The following is a 14,388-nucleotide window of genomic DNA, read 5'->3' on the forward strand; positions in this document are numbered from 1 at the left end:
CCTGCTAGCGCGCCCTGCACGTGGCGGGGGCCTGGGGCAGCCCAAGTGCCAATCCGCGCGCAACCTCCGGCCGCTGTCTCCCTGCCCCGCCTCCGCGCCCCCCTCCCCAGCTTCACTTGGCCGCCTCGACCCTCCTACAGGCTGAGAGCTGCTGCCGAGCCACAGCCTAAAGCAAGCCCGAGCGCTACCCACCCCGGACCCCGCGCCGCGGGCCTCTGGGGCATGCTGGCATGGCAGGACGGCGGGGCCAAGGCGGCTCCCTCCCACCACAAGATCTCCTTCTCGGTTCTGGATATCTTGGACCCGCAGAAATTCACCCGCGCTGCGCTCCCAGCCGTGCGTCCGGCTCCCCGGGAAGCCAAGAAAAGTTTGGCAGAGGCCGAAGCAAGGAAGGACGCCAGCCGGGACCCGATACCGCAGCGAGAGGCGCCTGGTAAGGAAGCGAGGCGGCCTCGGGCCCCGGAAAGCCCCAGCTTAGATGCTGCGATGGGAGGGTGGGAGGGCGGCCCGGGATTGGGTGAGTAGACCTTGGCGGCCTCTTCCCCAAAGGGGAGAAGGCACACAGGAAGAGGACTGAAAAAGCAGAGGAGCGGCGAAAGTGTTAGGCGCTCAGGCGTGTCCGACTCTGCGACCCCATGTCTGTAGCCCGCCAGGCTCCTCTGTCCACGGGATTCTCCAGGCAAGAATACTGGAGTGGGTTGCCATGCCTTTCTCCAGGGGATCTTCCCGACCCAGGGATCGAACCTGGGTCTCCCCCAGTGCGGGCAGATTCTCTACGATCTGAGCCACCAGGGAAGCCGCAGGAAGAGGCACATAGTGGGGTAGGGGGACCCGACCCCCTCCCCCCGCCCCGCCCCGCCCCCTCGCAGCATCCCAGGTCAGAGATTTGCCACCGAAGCCTATCTCTGCTCACCTGCCAAGCCAGTAAGCACCTCAGCTCTGATTGACCGGCAGTGGAAACTAATACTTACCCAGCACCCAGTTTAGCCAGGCTTATTCACTTATTGGGCATTTAATGCTCCCGCCATGTGCCAGGACCTGGACTAGAGACTGGGATACAAGTCAGGGAAAACTTCAATACCTGCGAGGTAGACAGCGTCATTAAGGAGGTCGACAGCATCATCCCTTCATTTTCTGGGTGAGGGAGCTGAGACTGATGAATCATGTGTCTGAAGTCTTAGCAGGCAGTGAGGTCCGGTGGAGCACACAGGGGTCCCTTCCAGCCCTCCAGAGACAACAGCAAAGAATCCACTGCCCACCCGCTCAGTCTCCCTAGACCAAATCGTTGACTGGACTGGGGTCAGGGTGGCTTGGGGTGATGGGAGACTCTTTTGTCCTTTCTCTCCAAACCCTTTTTGACTTAACTCCTAACTCTGGTAGACCTGATGAGGAGTCCAGGAAAGTTTGTGTCTGAAATGAAAGACAAAGGGCAGCAGGACCAGAGCTGGGTGAGGCCTGGGAGGGACGCCAAAGTTCAGGGGCGCAGCGCAGGGAGAGAGGCTTGAAGTCTGGCAGTCTCCCCCCGCGCCCCGCCGCCCCTCACGGCTCCCCACCGCTTTCCATCCCAAGTTTAGCGGTGATGGTCTGGGGGCTCTGGGCGCCTCTGGCGGCCGCGCTTGGGCCTGGGCGGCCGGCCGGGTAATTGTTCCGATCGCCTCTCGCAGGGGCCGCTCTCTCCTTGCCCCACCTCTCTGATCGATATTCTATTACTGGAGCCTGCATATCTCCTGCCCGCAGCTTGCAGGTACCGACTTCAAACCCCCTTTCCCTGTCTGATCCTAATATTGTTCGATTAAAACTTACCTTTAATAGATGACATCTATCGATCCGGCCCAGCGCAAATCTGAAACTCTATTAACACGGCAGCAGAGAGAAGATGGGAAAGAGGGAATTTCACTTTAAAAGGGAGGAGAGGGGCGCCTAATAACTTCTTTTTTTAATTGCCAGGGGTTCCAGACCCAAACAGGCTTCTAGGGACGGCGGGAGAGAGCCTGAAATGCACTTGACATCTCGATGTCTTAATGTGTAATACAACGCTCTTATAAGGTTGTCCAATGAGCTCGTTATTTTTTCTTAATGCAGGGTGTCATCCATTGATTCCAAATACACTTCTTGGACACCTACTAGGTCGTGGATGAGTAAAGAGCGAAGAGGCACCGCAACCCTAACTCTCACCTCCTGGGACGGGCTGGGCACTCTGGATGGAGGGCCGTGGGGTGGTGGCAGGCAACGCAATCACGGAGAGGGGCAGGGCAGGGCCCTGAGTTGAGGAGATTGCCGCCTACTCTGGAGAGGACGAGAAGCAGGTCCGGGGACCAGAACGGGCTGGGTGGTTCCCGGGTTCTGATCACGGTCCCCTTCTCCTCTAGATGCTGCGGGCCACGGCGCCGGCTTGGCGTCCCCCCTGGAGGGGTCGGAGGCGGAGGAGGCGGAAGAGGAGGACGAGGACGTGGAGGACGCGCGGCGGCGGCGCGGGGAGCGGGCTGCCCACCTGCAGGCGGGCCTGACACTCTCCCCCGAAGCCCGGGCCGCGGCGTCGGCGGCGGGGGAGAGCGGTGCGGGCGGCCTAGCGGGCTCCCCAGGCTCCCCGCGGCCCAGGCGCCGGCGCGCGGAGCCCAACAGCTCCAAGCCGCGGCGCGCGCGCACCGCCTTCACCTACGAGCAGCTGGTGGCTCTGGAGAACAAGTTCCGGGCCACGCGCTACCTGTCCGTGTGCGAGCGCCTGAACCTCGCGCTCTCGCTCAGCCTCACTGAGACGCAGGTCAAAATTTGGTTCCAGAACCGCAGGACCAAGTGGAAGAAGCAGAACCCCGGCGCCGAAGGTGCGGCGCAGGCGGGAGGTGGCGCGCCCCAGCCCGGGACTGCGGCGGCGAGCGGCGGCGCGGGGGGCAGCCCAGGTCCGCCGGGCCCGGGCGCGCATCCTTTCCAGACTTTCCCCTCCTACTCGGCGGCCAATGTCCTCTTCCCGGCCGCCGCCTCCTTCCCTCTGACGGCCGCCGGGGGCTCCTTCACGCCCTTCCTCGGGCACTCCTACCTGACCCCTTTCTACGCCCCGCATCTGTGAACCCCCGAGCCCCTTGGGCCCCTCTTCGTCTGGACTCGAGTGATTGGCGTGGACTTCTGGTCCCCACCCTACCGAGGGGCGCCGATGCATAGGGACCGCCCCCTCCTGGTGCGCGGGTGTCTGTGCGCTCCTTCCCTGCCGGCTGCCTGGAGGCGCCGCCAGAGGGCAGGGAGAGGCCGCCTGCCGACTCCCCGGTGCGCGCCTTCCCGCCGCGCGGAACCCCGGAATCCACACGGTCCACTACGGGGAGTCAAGGACCGGCCACGTTTCAGAGTATCCGGAGACGGAAGCCGTCCTTAAATCTCCCCGTTTCTGGACCTGGTCTTCCCGGTGGGTCAGGCTTCATTCAGTTGAAGGGCTCTTTCTGAGGGTCTGGGTGTTCAGAGGCGCGCGACTAGCCCAGCGGCGGGCTTCGAGTTCGGAGAGAGCCAAAACCCGCCCTCCAGCGGCTCACGAGGATGGAATCTGCAAAGATTTTGGCTCCCTCAGAGCCCAGTTCTTTTTGTTTCCCTTTTCTGAGCCGATTGTTTCCCATTTCATACTTGGTTACTGGCCCAAATCCAGCGATTCCTTCCAAACACTGCATAAAGTTGGCGAGAACTGGGTCTGTGAGCGCACACTGCCGCCTTGAGATGGACCATTTTTTAAATGCGTAACGCTCTACCTTTTTAGATCTTTCATTTAAGATTAGAACTTGAGAGCAACTCGTATTCCAGACTGTCGCTCCACAGGCTATTCCTGAGAAAATGGGTACCTAACTTTTCGGAGAAGACCAGTTCTGAGAACAGGTTTGTCAAACCATGACTATGACCCCAAAGGCATAAAAATAACAAAGGGATCAGTGGCACAACTGAAATCTTGAGGTCTGTACCTGAGGCTGCCCGTTATGATTTGCAGTGTTTGATATCGTAAAACTCCAGTCTTGACCGATATGTCTATTCCAGCAAGTCCGAAGCTCTCAATAGTGATCAAGGACAGTTCTCTCCTCCAGCATACACCACAGTTATGAACTGGACTAGTTTTTAAAGCAGACTCAACACTTTTAGAGCTTCATCTAAGATTCTGACTTGAAAGATATTCTGTTCCACACAGACTGTCCATGGTGGCATGGAGAACAAGCAAAAGGTGGTTAAGAGCAGTAAAAGAAATAATTATTGGACATATCATGGAAGCAAAAGGCATATATGTGATGGATTCAACTGCAGGAGCTTAATATAGGGACATGCATTCTAACTGCTGCTTTTATTATCTCTCTTAAGAATTAGTCCTGTAAAATTCTCTTGCTGGCTTTATCTGGAATACGCTTCAGTTTTTTTATGTAATATAATTTGTAGCCCATATTTCCGAAAACCAGACCTCCCCAACTAGGTCATGTATCTTTCACTCTCATCTTTATTGGATGACTTGAGGCTGGGCAATATCTATATGGATACCATATTCCTTGCTATTTCTTGGTAGCCTATGTCATTAATAAATTTGAAGATCAATGGCTTCTCATAAAATAAAACACATTATTTGGTTTTATGAATACATGAGATTACAACCTTGAAATATCTATTTCTGTTATTATCAAGAATGAGAAAATATACCCCCCTTCCTCCAAATTAAATGAAGCTTTCACATTCATGTGAATCTCATCAGATTTGAGTGTATGTATTATTTAATTATGATTTATTAATTAGACTCTTTCCCGCCTATGCTAAAGAAGAAATGTGTCCCCAAGCAATGCATTAAACTTTCTGAAAGACAAGTGGTGCCAGATGAGATTAAAAATGCAGTTACTGTAATAGAGAATATTGTTTTGTTCACTTTACTTGTTGATAAACACTCCCTCAGTAACTATTTGTGGGTTTCTCAAAAGCAACATTCCATGTATCAGGAGTAGGTATGCACAGAAGCAAGATCTGTAACAAAGAAACCGAATTTCTGTAAGATCTGGGAAACATTCCTTTCATCTCAGGTACCGAAGACTCCAGCTGAAGAGAGGGACTGGGGAGGAAGCGGGGAGGCTTGTCTGTTTGTGGACCATCATGGAGTGCTGTATTTCCTGACCTTTCTTGTTTCTACGCATTTTAACAGAGTAATGCTTGAAGTGTGTGACTTTGGACATCTGCTGCTTTAAAAGGCCCAGTGAGTTCCCAACCAAATCCTTAAACTCAATCTATTGATGTGTTTGTCTAATAAATTTTGTTTGTAATAATTTATTTCTAATTATTTCTTGTTTATTAGCAAAGCTCTTAAATAATTCTATAACTATCAGAGGTTGTATATCTTCCCATCCTCACCCCTCACCATCTGGCATTCACCAGTAGAAAGTATTTCTACCTTAACATGACTATTTTCTTAAGCCACCCTTTTCAGATTCTTGCTAGGTACATAGTGGTTCCACTTGTGGGCGGTATACACAGTATACACAAATCTACACAAATTAAATTAATACCATTAATACCAGATTTCTGGGACATTAGCTTCCTAGCCTGCTTTACAAGTTCTGAGTAACCCATAAGGAGTCTGGGAGGCAACTTTGCAGACTTGGGCCATCCACTGGTCATAAATTTCAGATGTTAAAAATGACTATTTAAAAATGATCTTATTTACAAATCATAAACAGACACAGACATAGAAAACAAATTTGGTTGCTAAAGGGGGAGGAATAAATTAGGAGCTTGAGATTAGCATATACAAACTACTATATATAAAAAACATAAACAAGGTCCTATTATATAGCACAGGGAACCATATTCAAAATCCTATAATAAACCATTATGGAAAAGAATATGAAAAAGCATGTATCTCTCGATATAGCTGAATCACTTTGCTGTACACGAGAGTCTAACACAACATTATAAATCAACTATACCATTTCAGGTTCCCATGTGAAACCATGTGCTGCTGCTGCTAAGCCACTCCAGTCGTGTCCGACTCTGTGCGACCCCATAGACGGCAGCCCACCAGGCTCCTCTGTCCCTGGGATGCAATAACTGTGGTGTTGGAGAAGACTCTTGAGACTCCCTTGGACTGCAAGGAGATCCAACCAGTCCATCCTAAAGGAGATCAATCCTGGATGTTCATTGGGAGGACTGATGCTGAAGCTGAAACTCCAATACTTTGGCCACCTCATGCGAAGAGTTGACTCATTGGAAAAGACTCATGCTAGGAGGGATTGCGGGCAGGAGGAGAAGGGGATGACAGAGGATGAGATGGCTGGATGGCATTACCGAATCGATGCACATGAGTTTGAGTGAACTCTGGGAGTTGGTGATGGACAGGGAGGACTGGCGTGCTGTGATTCATGGGGTCGCAAAGAGTCGAACACGACTGCTCGACTGAACTGAATAAAGTGAAGGTGATTTAAACTGTACATGGGGCTATTGAGTATATAAAATATTTGGTGAAAAAGTATTTTTAAATGATGTGAGAACTGTTTGGCATTACTTTGTAGTTACAGGTCAAGAGTCCAGTCTTGACAGGGTATCTGTCCATTGTTTCTTCCTCCTTCCCTCGCCTCCTTCCTTCCTGCCACACCATAAACTGAGCACCCATTCTGGGCCAACGACTGTTCCGGATGCTGGGAATTTATTCAGGCAAAGGAGGTCCTCCTCCGCCCAGGGACAGTTAGAGTCAGCGAATTCTCTTTCCTCCGACTACAGTGGTTTCTGGAGTCAAAAGAGGAAGGCCCTTTATTTCCTCTCTCTACCACTTACTAGACTTACTAGCTCTGCCACCTGGGGTTCGTTTCCTGATTTTTTTTTTTTTGACCACACCCTGAGGCTTCTGGGATCTTAGTTCCCCAGTTCAGTTCAGTTCAGTCCAGTCTGACTCTTTGTCATCCCATGGACTGCAGCACACCAGGCCTCCCTGTCCATCACCAACTCCTGGAGTTTAATCAATCTCATGTCCATTCAGTTGGTGATGCCATCCAACCATCTCATCCTCTGTCGTCACCTTCTCCTCCCACCTTCAATCTTTCCCAGCATCAGGGTATTTTCCAATGAGTCACTTCTTCCAATCAGGTGGCCAAAGTATTGGAGCTTCAGCTCCAGCATCAATCCTTCCAATGAATATTCAGGACTGATTTCTTTTAGGATGGACTGGCTGGATCTCCTTGCAGTCCAAGGGACTCTCAAGAGTCTTCTCCAACACCACAGTTCAAAAGCATCAATTCTTCGGCGCTCAGCTTTTTTAGTCCAACTCTCACATCCACACATGACCAGTGGAAAAACCATAGCCTTGACTAGACGGACCTTTGTTGGCAAAGTAATGTCTCTGCTTTTTAATATGTGGTCTAGGTTGGTCATAATTTTCCTTCCAAGGAGGAAGCATCTTTTAATTTCATGCCTGCAGTCACCATCTGCAGTGATTTTGGAGCCCAAAAAGATAAAGTCTGACACTGTTTCCACTTTTTCCCCATCTATTTCCCGTGAAATGATGGGACCAGATGCCATGATCTTCGTTTTCTGAATGTTGAGCTTTAAGCCAACTTTTTCACTCTCCTGTTTCACTTTCATCAAGAGGCTCTTTAGTTCTTCTTCACTTTCTGCCATAAGGGTGGTGTAATCTGCATATCTGAGGTTATTGATATTTCTCCTAGCAATCTTGATTCCAGCTTGTGCTTCATCCAGTTCAGCATTTCTCATGATGTACTCTGCATATAAGTTAAATAAGCAGGCTGACAATATACAGGCCTGATGTACTCCTTTTCCTATTTGGAACCAGGCTGTTATTCCATGTCCAGTTCTAACTGTTGCTTCCTGACCTGCATACAGATTTCTCAGGAGGCAGGTCAGGTGGTCTGATATTCCCATCTCTTTCAGAATTTTCCAGTTTGTTGTGATCCACACAGTCAAAGGCTTTGACATAGTAAATAAAGCAGAAGTAGATGCTTTTCTGGAACTCCCTTGCTTTTTCAATGATCCAGTGGATGCTGACGATTTGATCTCTGGTTCCTCTGTCTTTTCTAAATCCAGCTTGAACATCCGGAAGTTCTCGGTTCAGGTACTGTTGAAGCCTGGCTTGGAGAATTTTGAGCATTACTTTGCTAGTGTGTGAGATAAGTGCAGTTGTGCGGTAGTTTGAGTATTCTTTGGCATTGCCTTTTTTGGGGGCAATGAGAGGGAGTTTCAGGAGGGAGGGGACATACATACACCTATGGGTTATTCATGTTGATATTTGGCAGAAAACAACACAATTCTGTAAAGCAATTGTCTTTCAATTAAAAATAATTTTAAAAAAAAGAGTCAGACACGACTTAGTGACGAAACCACCACCACTAACTGATGATATTGAGCATCTTTTCAAGAGCACACTGTCATTTGTATATTTGTGTTGGAGAAGAGTCCATTCAAATCTTTTTTTTTCTGAAAAAAATGTTTATTACTTATTTACTTGGCTGCATTGGGTCTTAGTTGTTGCAGGCGGGATCTTTAACTGGGGCACGCGGGACCTATCACAGATAGAACCTGGGCCCTCTGCATTGGGAGCTCAGAGTCTTAGCTGCCGGACCACCTGGGAAGTCCCTCATTTATTCTTTTTAATACTTTTATTTATTTATGGCTGTGCTGGATCTTCATTGCTGCTTTTGGGCTTTTCTCTAGTTGAGGCGAGCAGGGGCTACCTTCTATCATTACTCGTGGTGCTGACGCTCCTCACTGGGGTGGCTTCTCTCATTGTGGAGCACGGGCTCTTGGGTGTGCGGGCTTCAATAGTTGCAGCGAGAAGCCCCAGTAGTTGTGGTTCCTGGGCTCTAGGACACAGGCTCAATAGTTGTGGCACACGGGCTTCGTTGCTCCGTGGCGTATGGAATCTTCCTGGACCAGGGTTCGAACCTGTGTCTCCTGCCTTGGTAGACGACTCTTCACGACTGAGTCTCCAGGGAAGCCCCCAGTTTGTTCTTTTTAATTCAGATATTTATCTTTTTGTTGTTGAGTTTCAAGTATTCTTCATGTATTTAAAACACTTTTATCCTTCTCCCTTTATTTACGTAGTTCAGTTCAGTTCAGTTGCTCAGCCATGTCTGACTCTTTGCAACCCCATGAATCACAGCACGCCAGGCCTCCCTGTCCATCACCAACTCCTGGAGTTCCCTCAAACTCATGTCCATCGAGTCGGTGATGCCATCCAGCCATCTCATCCTCTGTCATCCCCTTCTCCTTCTGCCCCCAATCCCTCCCAGCATCAGAGTCTTTTCCAATGAGTCAACTCACATGAGGTGGCCAAAGTACTGGAGTTTCAGCTTTAGAATCATTCCTTCCAAAGAACACCCAGGACTGATCTCCTTTAGAATGGACTTATTGGATCTCCTTGGATCTCTCTTATTTACATAGTACATCATAATAAATACATGTTCCAAAGAGTAAATACATGGTCCTTTCCTCTGTAACACATACTGGGTACCAGCTGTGTGTCAGGCACTACTCTAAACTCTGGGAATGCAACAGGAAGGCTCTAACTGGCCGTGGGAGAGAGAAACAGGTGAGTGAAAGGCACAGACAGGTATGCTGTTGGTGCAATAGAGTGTAAAAAGGCCATGACCTTCTTGTCAGCAATTTCTGTACAAAGAAACAGTCTTGGCATTGACGTCATTTGGAATTCAGGCTGGAAATGTCACTAATTTCACCTTTGCCATGCTTGTGCTGTACAGATCTGGTTTGTGTTTTTGAAAGGTTTTCCCAGGCATTTATAGCTTCCAGAACTCAGCAAAACATGACTAACACAAAAGTTAATGATATTACTGAGATAAGGACCACAGTTATTTGTTTTCCTGAGATGAATCATAACTGCTTTTCCCCTGTATGAAGTTGTTAGGCTCCATCATGGTTTTCTAAAATAAGTTGAAGTAAAATGACCTTCAGTAGTTTAGAGAAATCCATGCCTTCCTAATAGCAAGATTCTATCTGTTGATGGAATATATACCCATGTAATTTGATCTGCAAGCTGATTTCTAATTTTTCTTTCAACTCTACAGGGCAAAAATACTATGTTTGAACATATATGTCCTTCATGGTAGGACAGGTATAAGATGCTTTGTTCTCTCTGTTTCTCGTTGGAAGCTTAAATATTTAGCAACCACACCTGCAGAAGCATCTGGGCACTTACAGTGAAGTAAAAGTCACTCAGTCGTCTCTGACTCTTTGCGACCCCATGAACTATACAGTCCGTGGAATTCTCCAGGCCAGAATACTGGGTTCAATCCCTGGTCAGGGAACAAGATCCCACATGCTGCACTGAGAGTTTATATGCTGCAAGTAAAGATCCTGTGTGCTGCAACTAAGGCCTGGAGCAGCCAAATAATAAATAAATAAATATTTTTTTAAAAAGGATCAAATAAAGATTCCGAGTGTCACAACTAAAAATATCCCACGTGCCAAAACGAAGCTAGAAGATCCTGTGTGCCACAACTAAGACTTGGAGCAGCCAAATAAATAACTAAATACGTATTTTAAATAAAAAATAAAAGGATAAGGTAATGAATATTTAAAAGGCTGAGATAGTAGAATTAGATAGAATTTATAACACTTTATTCCTGAATATCTGTATTTCACCTTACACCTTCTTTCCACTTTTTGGAGATTAGTATACTGGCAGACAAGGTGAGTCCGGACATACTGCTTTCCTGCCTGAGTGCCCAGATCCCTTTGTGAACAGGTGAAAGTGAAAAGTGGAAGTGTTAGTTGCTCAGTCGTGCCCAACTTTGTGACCCCGTACCCCGCCAGGCTTCTCTGTCCATGGAATTCTTCAGGCAAGAATACTGGAGTGGGTAGCCATTCCAATATTACTTAGTACCTACTGCATTTTGTACTGTATCATTATCTACTTGGGGCCTTCTTGGGTGCTCAGCAGTAATGAATCTGCCAGCAATGCAAAAGCTGAGGAGACGTGGATTCGATTCCTGGGTTGGGAAGATCCCCTGGAGAAGGAAACAGCAACCCACTCCAGTATTCTTGCCTGGAGAATCCCACGGACAGAGGAACCTGGCAGGCTATGTAGTCCATGGATTGCAAAGAGTTGGACACGACTGAACCACCTCCCACACACACATTATCTACTTGTTTCACGTGGGAGAGCACTTCCCCCACCCCACCTTCTGCCCTTTTCCATGGCAATTCTTCCTTGTATTTTGTGGATCTTATATTTCTCACATTGGAATATGTTGGTATTCCACCAATTGCTATATGCAGTTATGGTAGCCAGTTCCCAGAGGAAAAGAGCCAGATACAGCTCTTCTCTTGACGAAAGAGAATCTATTTTGACATTAGCCATTTTGTCATATAAGCCTGGCTACAATGCTTGTGCTTTAACAGGTCTTAGAAATTAAAGCTTAGTAATTAACTAAGTGTTTGTTCCTTGGAAGAAAAACTATGACCAACCTAGATAGCATATTAAAAAGCAGAGACATTACTTTGCCTACAAAGGTCCATATAATCAAAGCTATGGTTTTCCCAGTAGTCATGTATGGATGTGAGGGTCGGCCATAAAGAAGTTTGAGTGCTGAATAATTGATGCCTTTGAACTGTGGTGTTGGAGAAGACTCTTGCGAGTCCCTTGGACAGTAAGGAGGTCAAACCAGTCAATCCTAAAGAAAATCAGTCCTGAATATTCATTCGAGAGACTGATGCTGAAGCTGAAGCTTCAATACTTTGGCCATCTGATGGGAAGAGCTGACTCATCGGAAAAGACCCTGATGCTGGGAAAGATCAAAGGCAGGAGAAGAAGAGAACAACAGAAGATGAGATGGTTGGATGGCATCACCGACTCAATGGACATGAGTTTGAGCAAACTCTGGGAGATGGTGAAGGACAGGGAAGCCTGGAGTGCTGCAGTCCATGGGGTTACAAAGAGTCGGACTCGACTGAGCAACTGAACGATAAGACTCAAGACTGGCTGGAAGCTGGGCAATGGTGATGTTGACCTTTTCTGACCTTTATGACTGCAGTTTGCACTCTGCCGGCCTTTGTTCCAATTCTATGCTGAACTTTCCTCTACTCCAGCCCCTTCATGAATATGCATACACTACCCAAGTCCCTTCCTGAATATGCTTGTACCCCTAGCTTAAAACTTCCCAAATTTTGCTGTCAGGGAGACACTGCTTTGGGAAAGGTCCCCCTTGCTCCTCTTTGCTGCAAGTATTAAGTCCTTCTTCCAACCTTCAGCTTTAGTAGGTCTTTTTGGGCAATACCCACCAAGAGGTGATCCAATTTTCTGGTAGAACTGCTGTTAAATTATTAAACGATGTTTTCACTTAAAAAAAAAATTTGGCTGCACTGCATTTTCATTGCAGCATACGGGCTTCTCTAGTTGTGGTGAAAGGGCTTGGTTGCCCTGTGGTATGTGGGATCTTACTTCCCTAACCAGGATCAAACCTGAGTCCCCTGCATTGCAAGTCAGAGTTTTTTAAAATGTAATGAAGTTAATTAATCTAAATTTATTCAGTGCACAGGCTTCAGTAGTTGCAGCCTATGGGCTCTAGAGCTCGGGCTCAGTCCTTTCTGGACACCGAGTCAGTTGCCCTGAGGCATGTGGAATCTTTCCAGACCAGGGACTGAACCCTTGTCCTCTGCCTTGGCAGGAGGACTCTCATCCACTGTACTAGCAAGGAAGTGGCAAAGCGAGTTCTTAACCACTAGACCAGGAAATTCCCTGTTTTCACTTTTGAATTAGTCTAATTTTGTTTTACTCTTTCATGTTTAGAGATAGTGCTATTTTTCAACTTTTTTCAGAAGTCTGTATAACAAACTTGACAGAATTTAAAATGATATGAAGGAAAATCTCATTTTACTAAAAAAGCTGTTGGTGATTTTGCATAGTCACAGAAGTCATTTTTCTTCTCAGGAGTTACATGGATACAGTCAGTAAAAATCAACAATTTCTAAAAATGATCATGTGCTTGGATGTCACAGCAATGAAAAATTGCTCTGAGTTTTCTCAGTGCTCTCAATTTCTGCACCATCTCATTGCAGAGACCGGCACCACTCCAAGACACGGACTGAGTGGCCTGCTTCACTCTCCTCCGAGCCCTGGAATTTGAAATCTTAGCCTTGAAACTGGAAATGGAGGCCAGTCCTTTGACCCACTCCTAGGACTTCATCCTACAGATATATTTTCACGAAATGTCAGAAACGAGGTTATCTATTGTGTCATTGTAATAGCAAAAGATTGGAATAATCCACGTGTCCAGCAATATAGGGCCATTAACGCAGCTATAAACAAAAGAATGAGGACTGCCTCTCCATACTGACACAGATAGAGCTCCAGGGCATGTGAAGAGGCAAGGTACAAAGAGCACACATAATCTGCTGTCTCAGGTGTTGTAAAGCAGTGGAAATAATGACATGTATTTACATTTACCTCTATTGCATGAAGAACCATTGGAGGGATAAACACGATGTTAATGTGAAGGGCTGTCCTAGGTGGTGACAAGGGCTAGATGGGCTTGAGGCAGATAAGACCTCTCAGTGTGTACTTTTTAATTTGCTTTGATTTGTAAATGAAATATGGAGAAGGCAATGGCAACCCACTCCAATACTCTTGCCTGGAAAATCCCATGGATGGAGGAGTCTGGTAGGCTGCTGTCCATAGGGTTGCTAAGAGTAGGGCACGATGAGCGACTTCACTTTCACTTTTCACTTTCATGCGTTGGAGAAGGAAATGGCAACCCACTCCAGTGTTCTTGCCTGGAGAATCCCAGGGACGGGGGAGCCTGGTGGGCTGCCGTCTATGGGGTCACACAGAATCAGACACGACTGAAGCGACTTAGCAGCAGCAGCAGCAGCAGTAAATGAAGTAAATGTATTAACTATTTACAAAACAAAAATAAGCTGCTTCAGGGAGAAAATGTCACAGAGGCAAGTAGTTCTATAGATACTTCGTGTAATTTGAAAGTTTCCAAATTGCCTTCTTTGACTAGACGGACCTTTGTTGGCAAGGTAATGTCTCTGCTTTTTAATATGCTGTCTTGGTTGGTCAAAGCTTTTCTTTCAAGGAGCAAGTGTTTTTAATTTCATGGCTGCAGTCACCATCTCCAGTGATTTTGGAGCCTCCCCAAAATAAAGTCTGTCACTGTTTCCACTGTTTCCCCATCTATTTGCCATGAAGTGATGGGACTGGATGCCATGATCTTAGTTTTCTGAATGTTGAGTTTTAAGCTATGGTTTTTCCAGTAGTCAGTATGGATGTGAGAGTTGGACTATAAAGAAAGCTGAGTGTGGAAGAATTGATGCTTTTGAACTGTGGTGTTGGAGAAGACTCTTGAGTCTCCCTTGGACTGCAGGGAGATCCAACCAGTCCATCCTAAAGGAAATCAGTCCTGAATATTCATTGGAAGGACT

At 47.4% G+C, this 14,388-nt stretch overlaps 1 protein-coding gene across 1 annotated transcript; it reads left to right on the forward strand.

Moving 5' to 3' along the window:
* The first annotated feature begins 222 nt into the window (after positions 1 to 222).
* NKX1-2 (NK1 homeobox 2) lies at positions 223 to 3,064 on the forward strand. Its single transcript, XM_070363549.1, has 2 exons — positions 223 to 433; positions 2,370 to 3,064. The coding sequence occupies exons 1-2, from the start codon at positions 223 to 225 to the stop codon at positions 3,062 to 3,064; spliced, it is 906 nt and encodes a 301-aa protein (XP_070219650.1).
* Positions 3,065 to 14,388: the final 11,324 nt, after the last annotated feature.

The sequence above is a fragment of the Bos mutus genome, chromosome 26 (assembly GCF_027580195.1).
Source record: "Bos mutus isolate GX-2022 chromosome 26, NWIPB_WYAK_1.1, whole genome shotgun sequence".
Lineage (NCBI taxonomy): Eukaryota > Metazoa > Chordata > Mammalia > Artiodactyla > Bovidae > Bos > Bos mutus.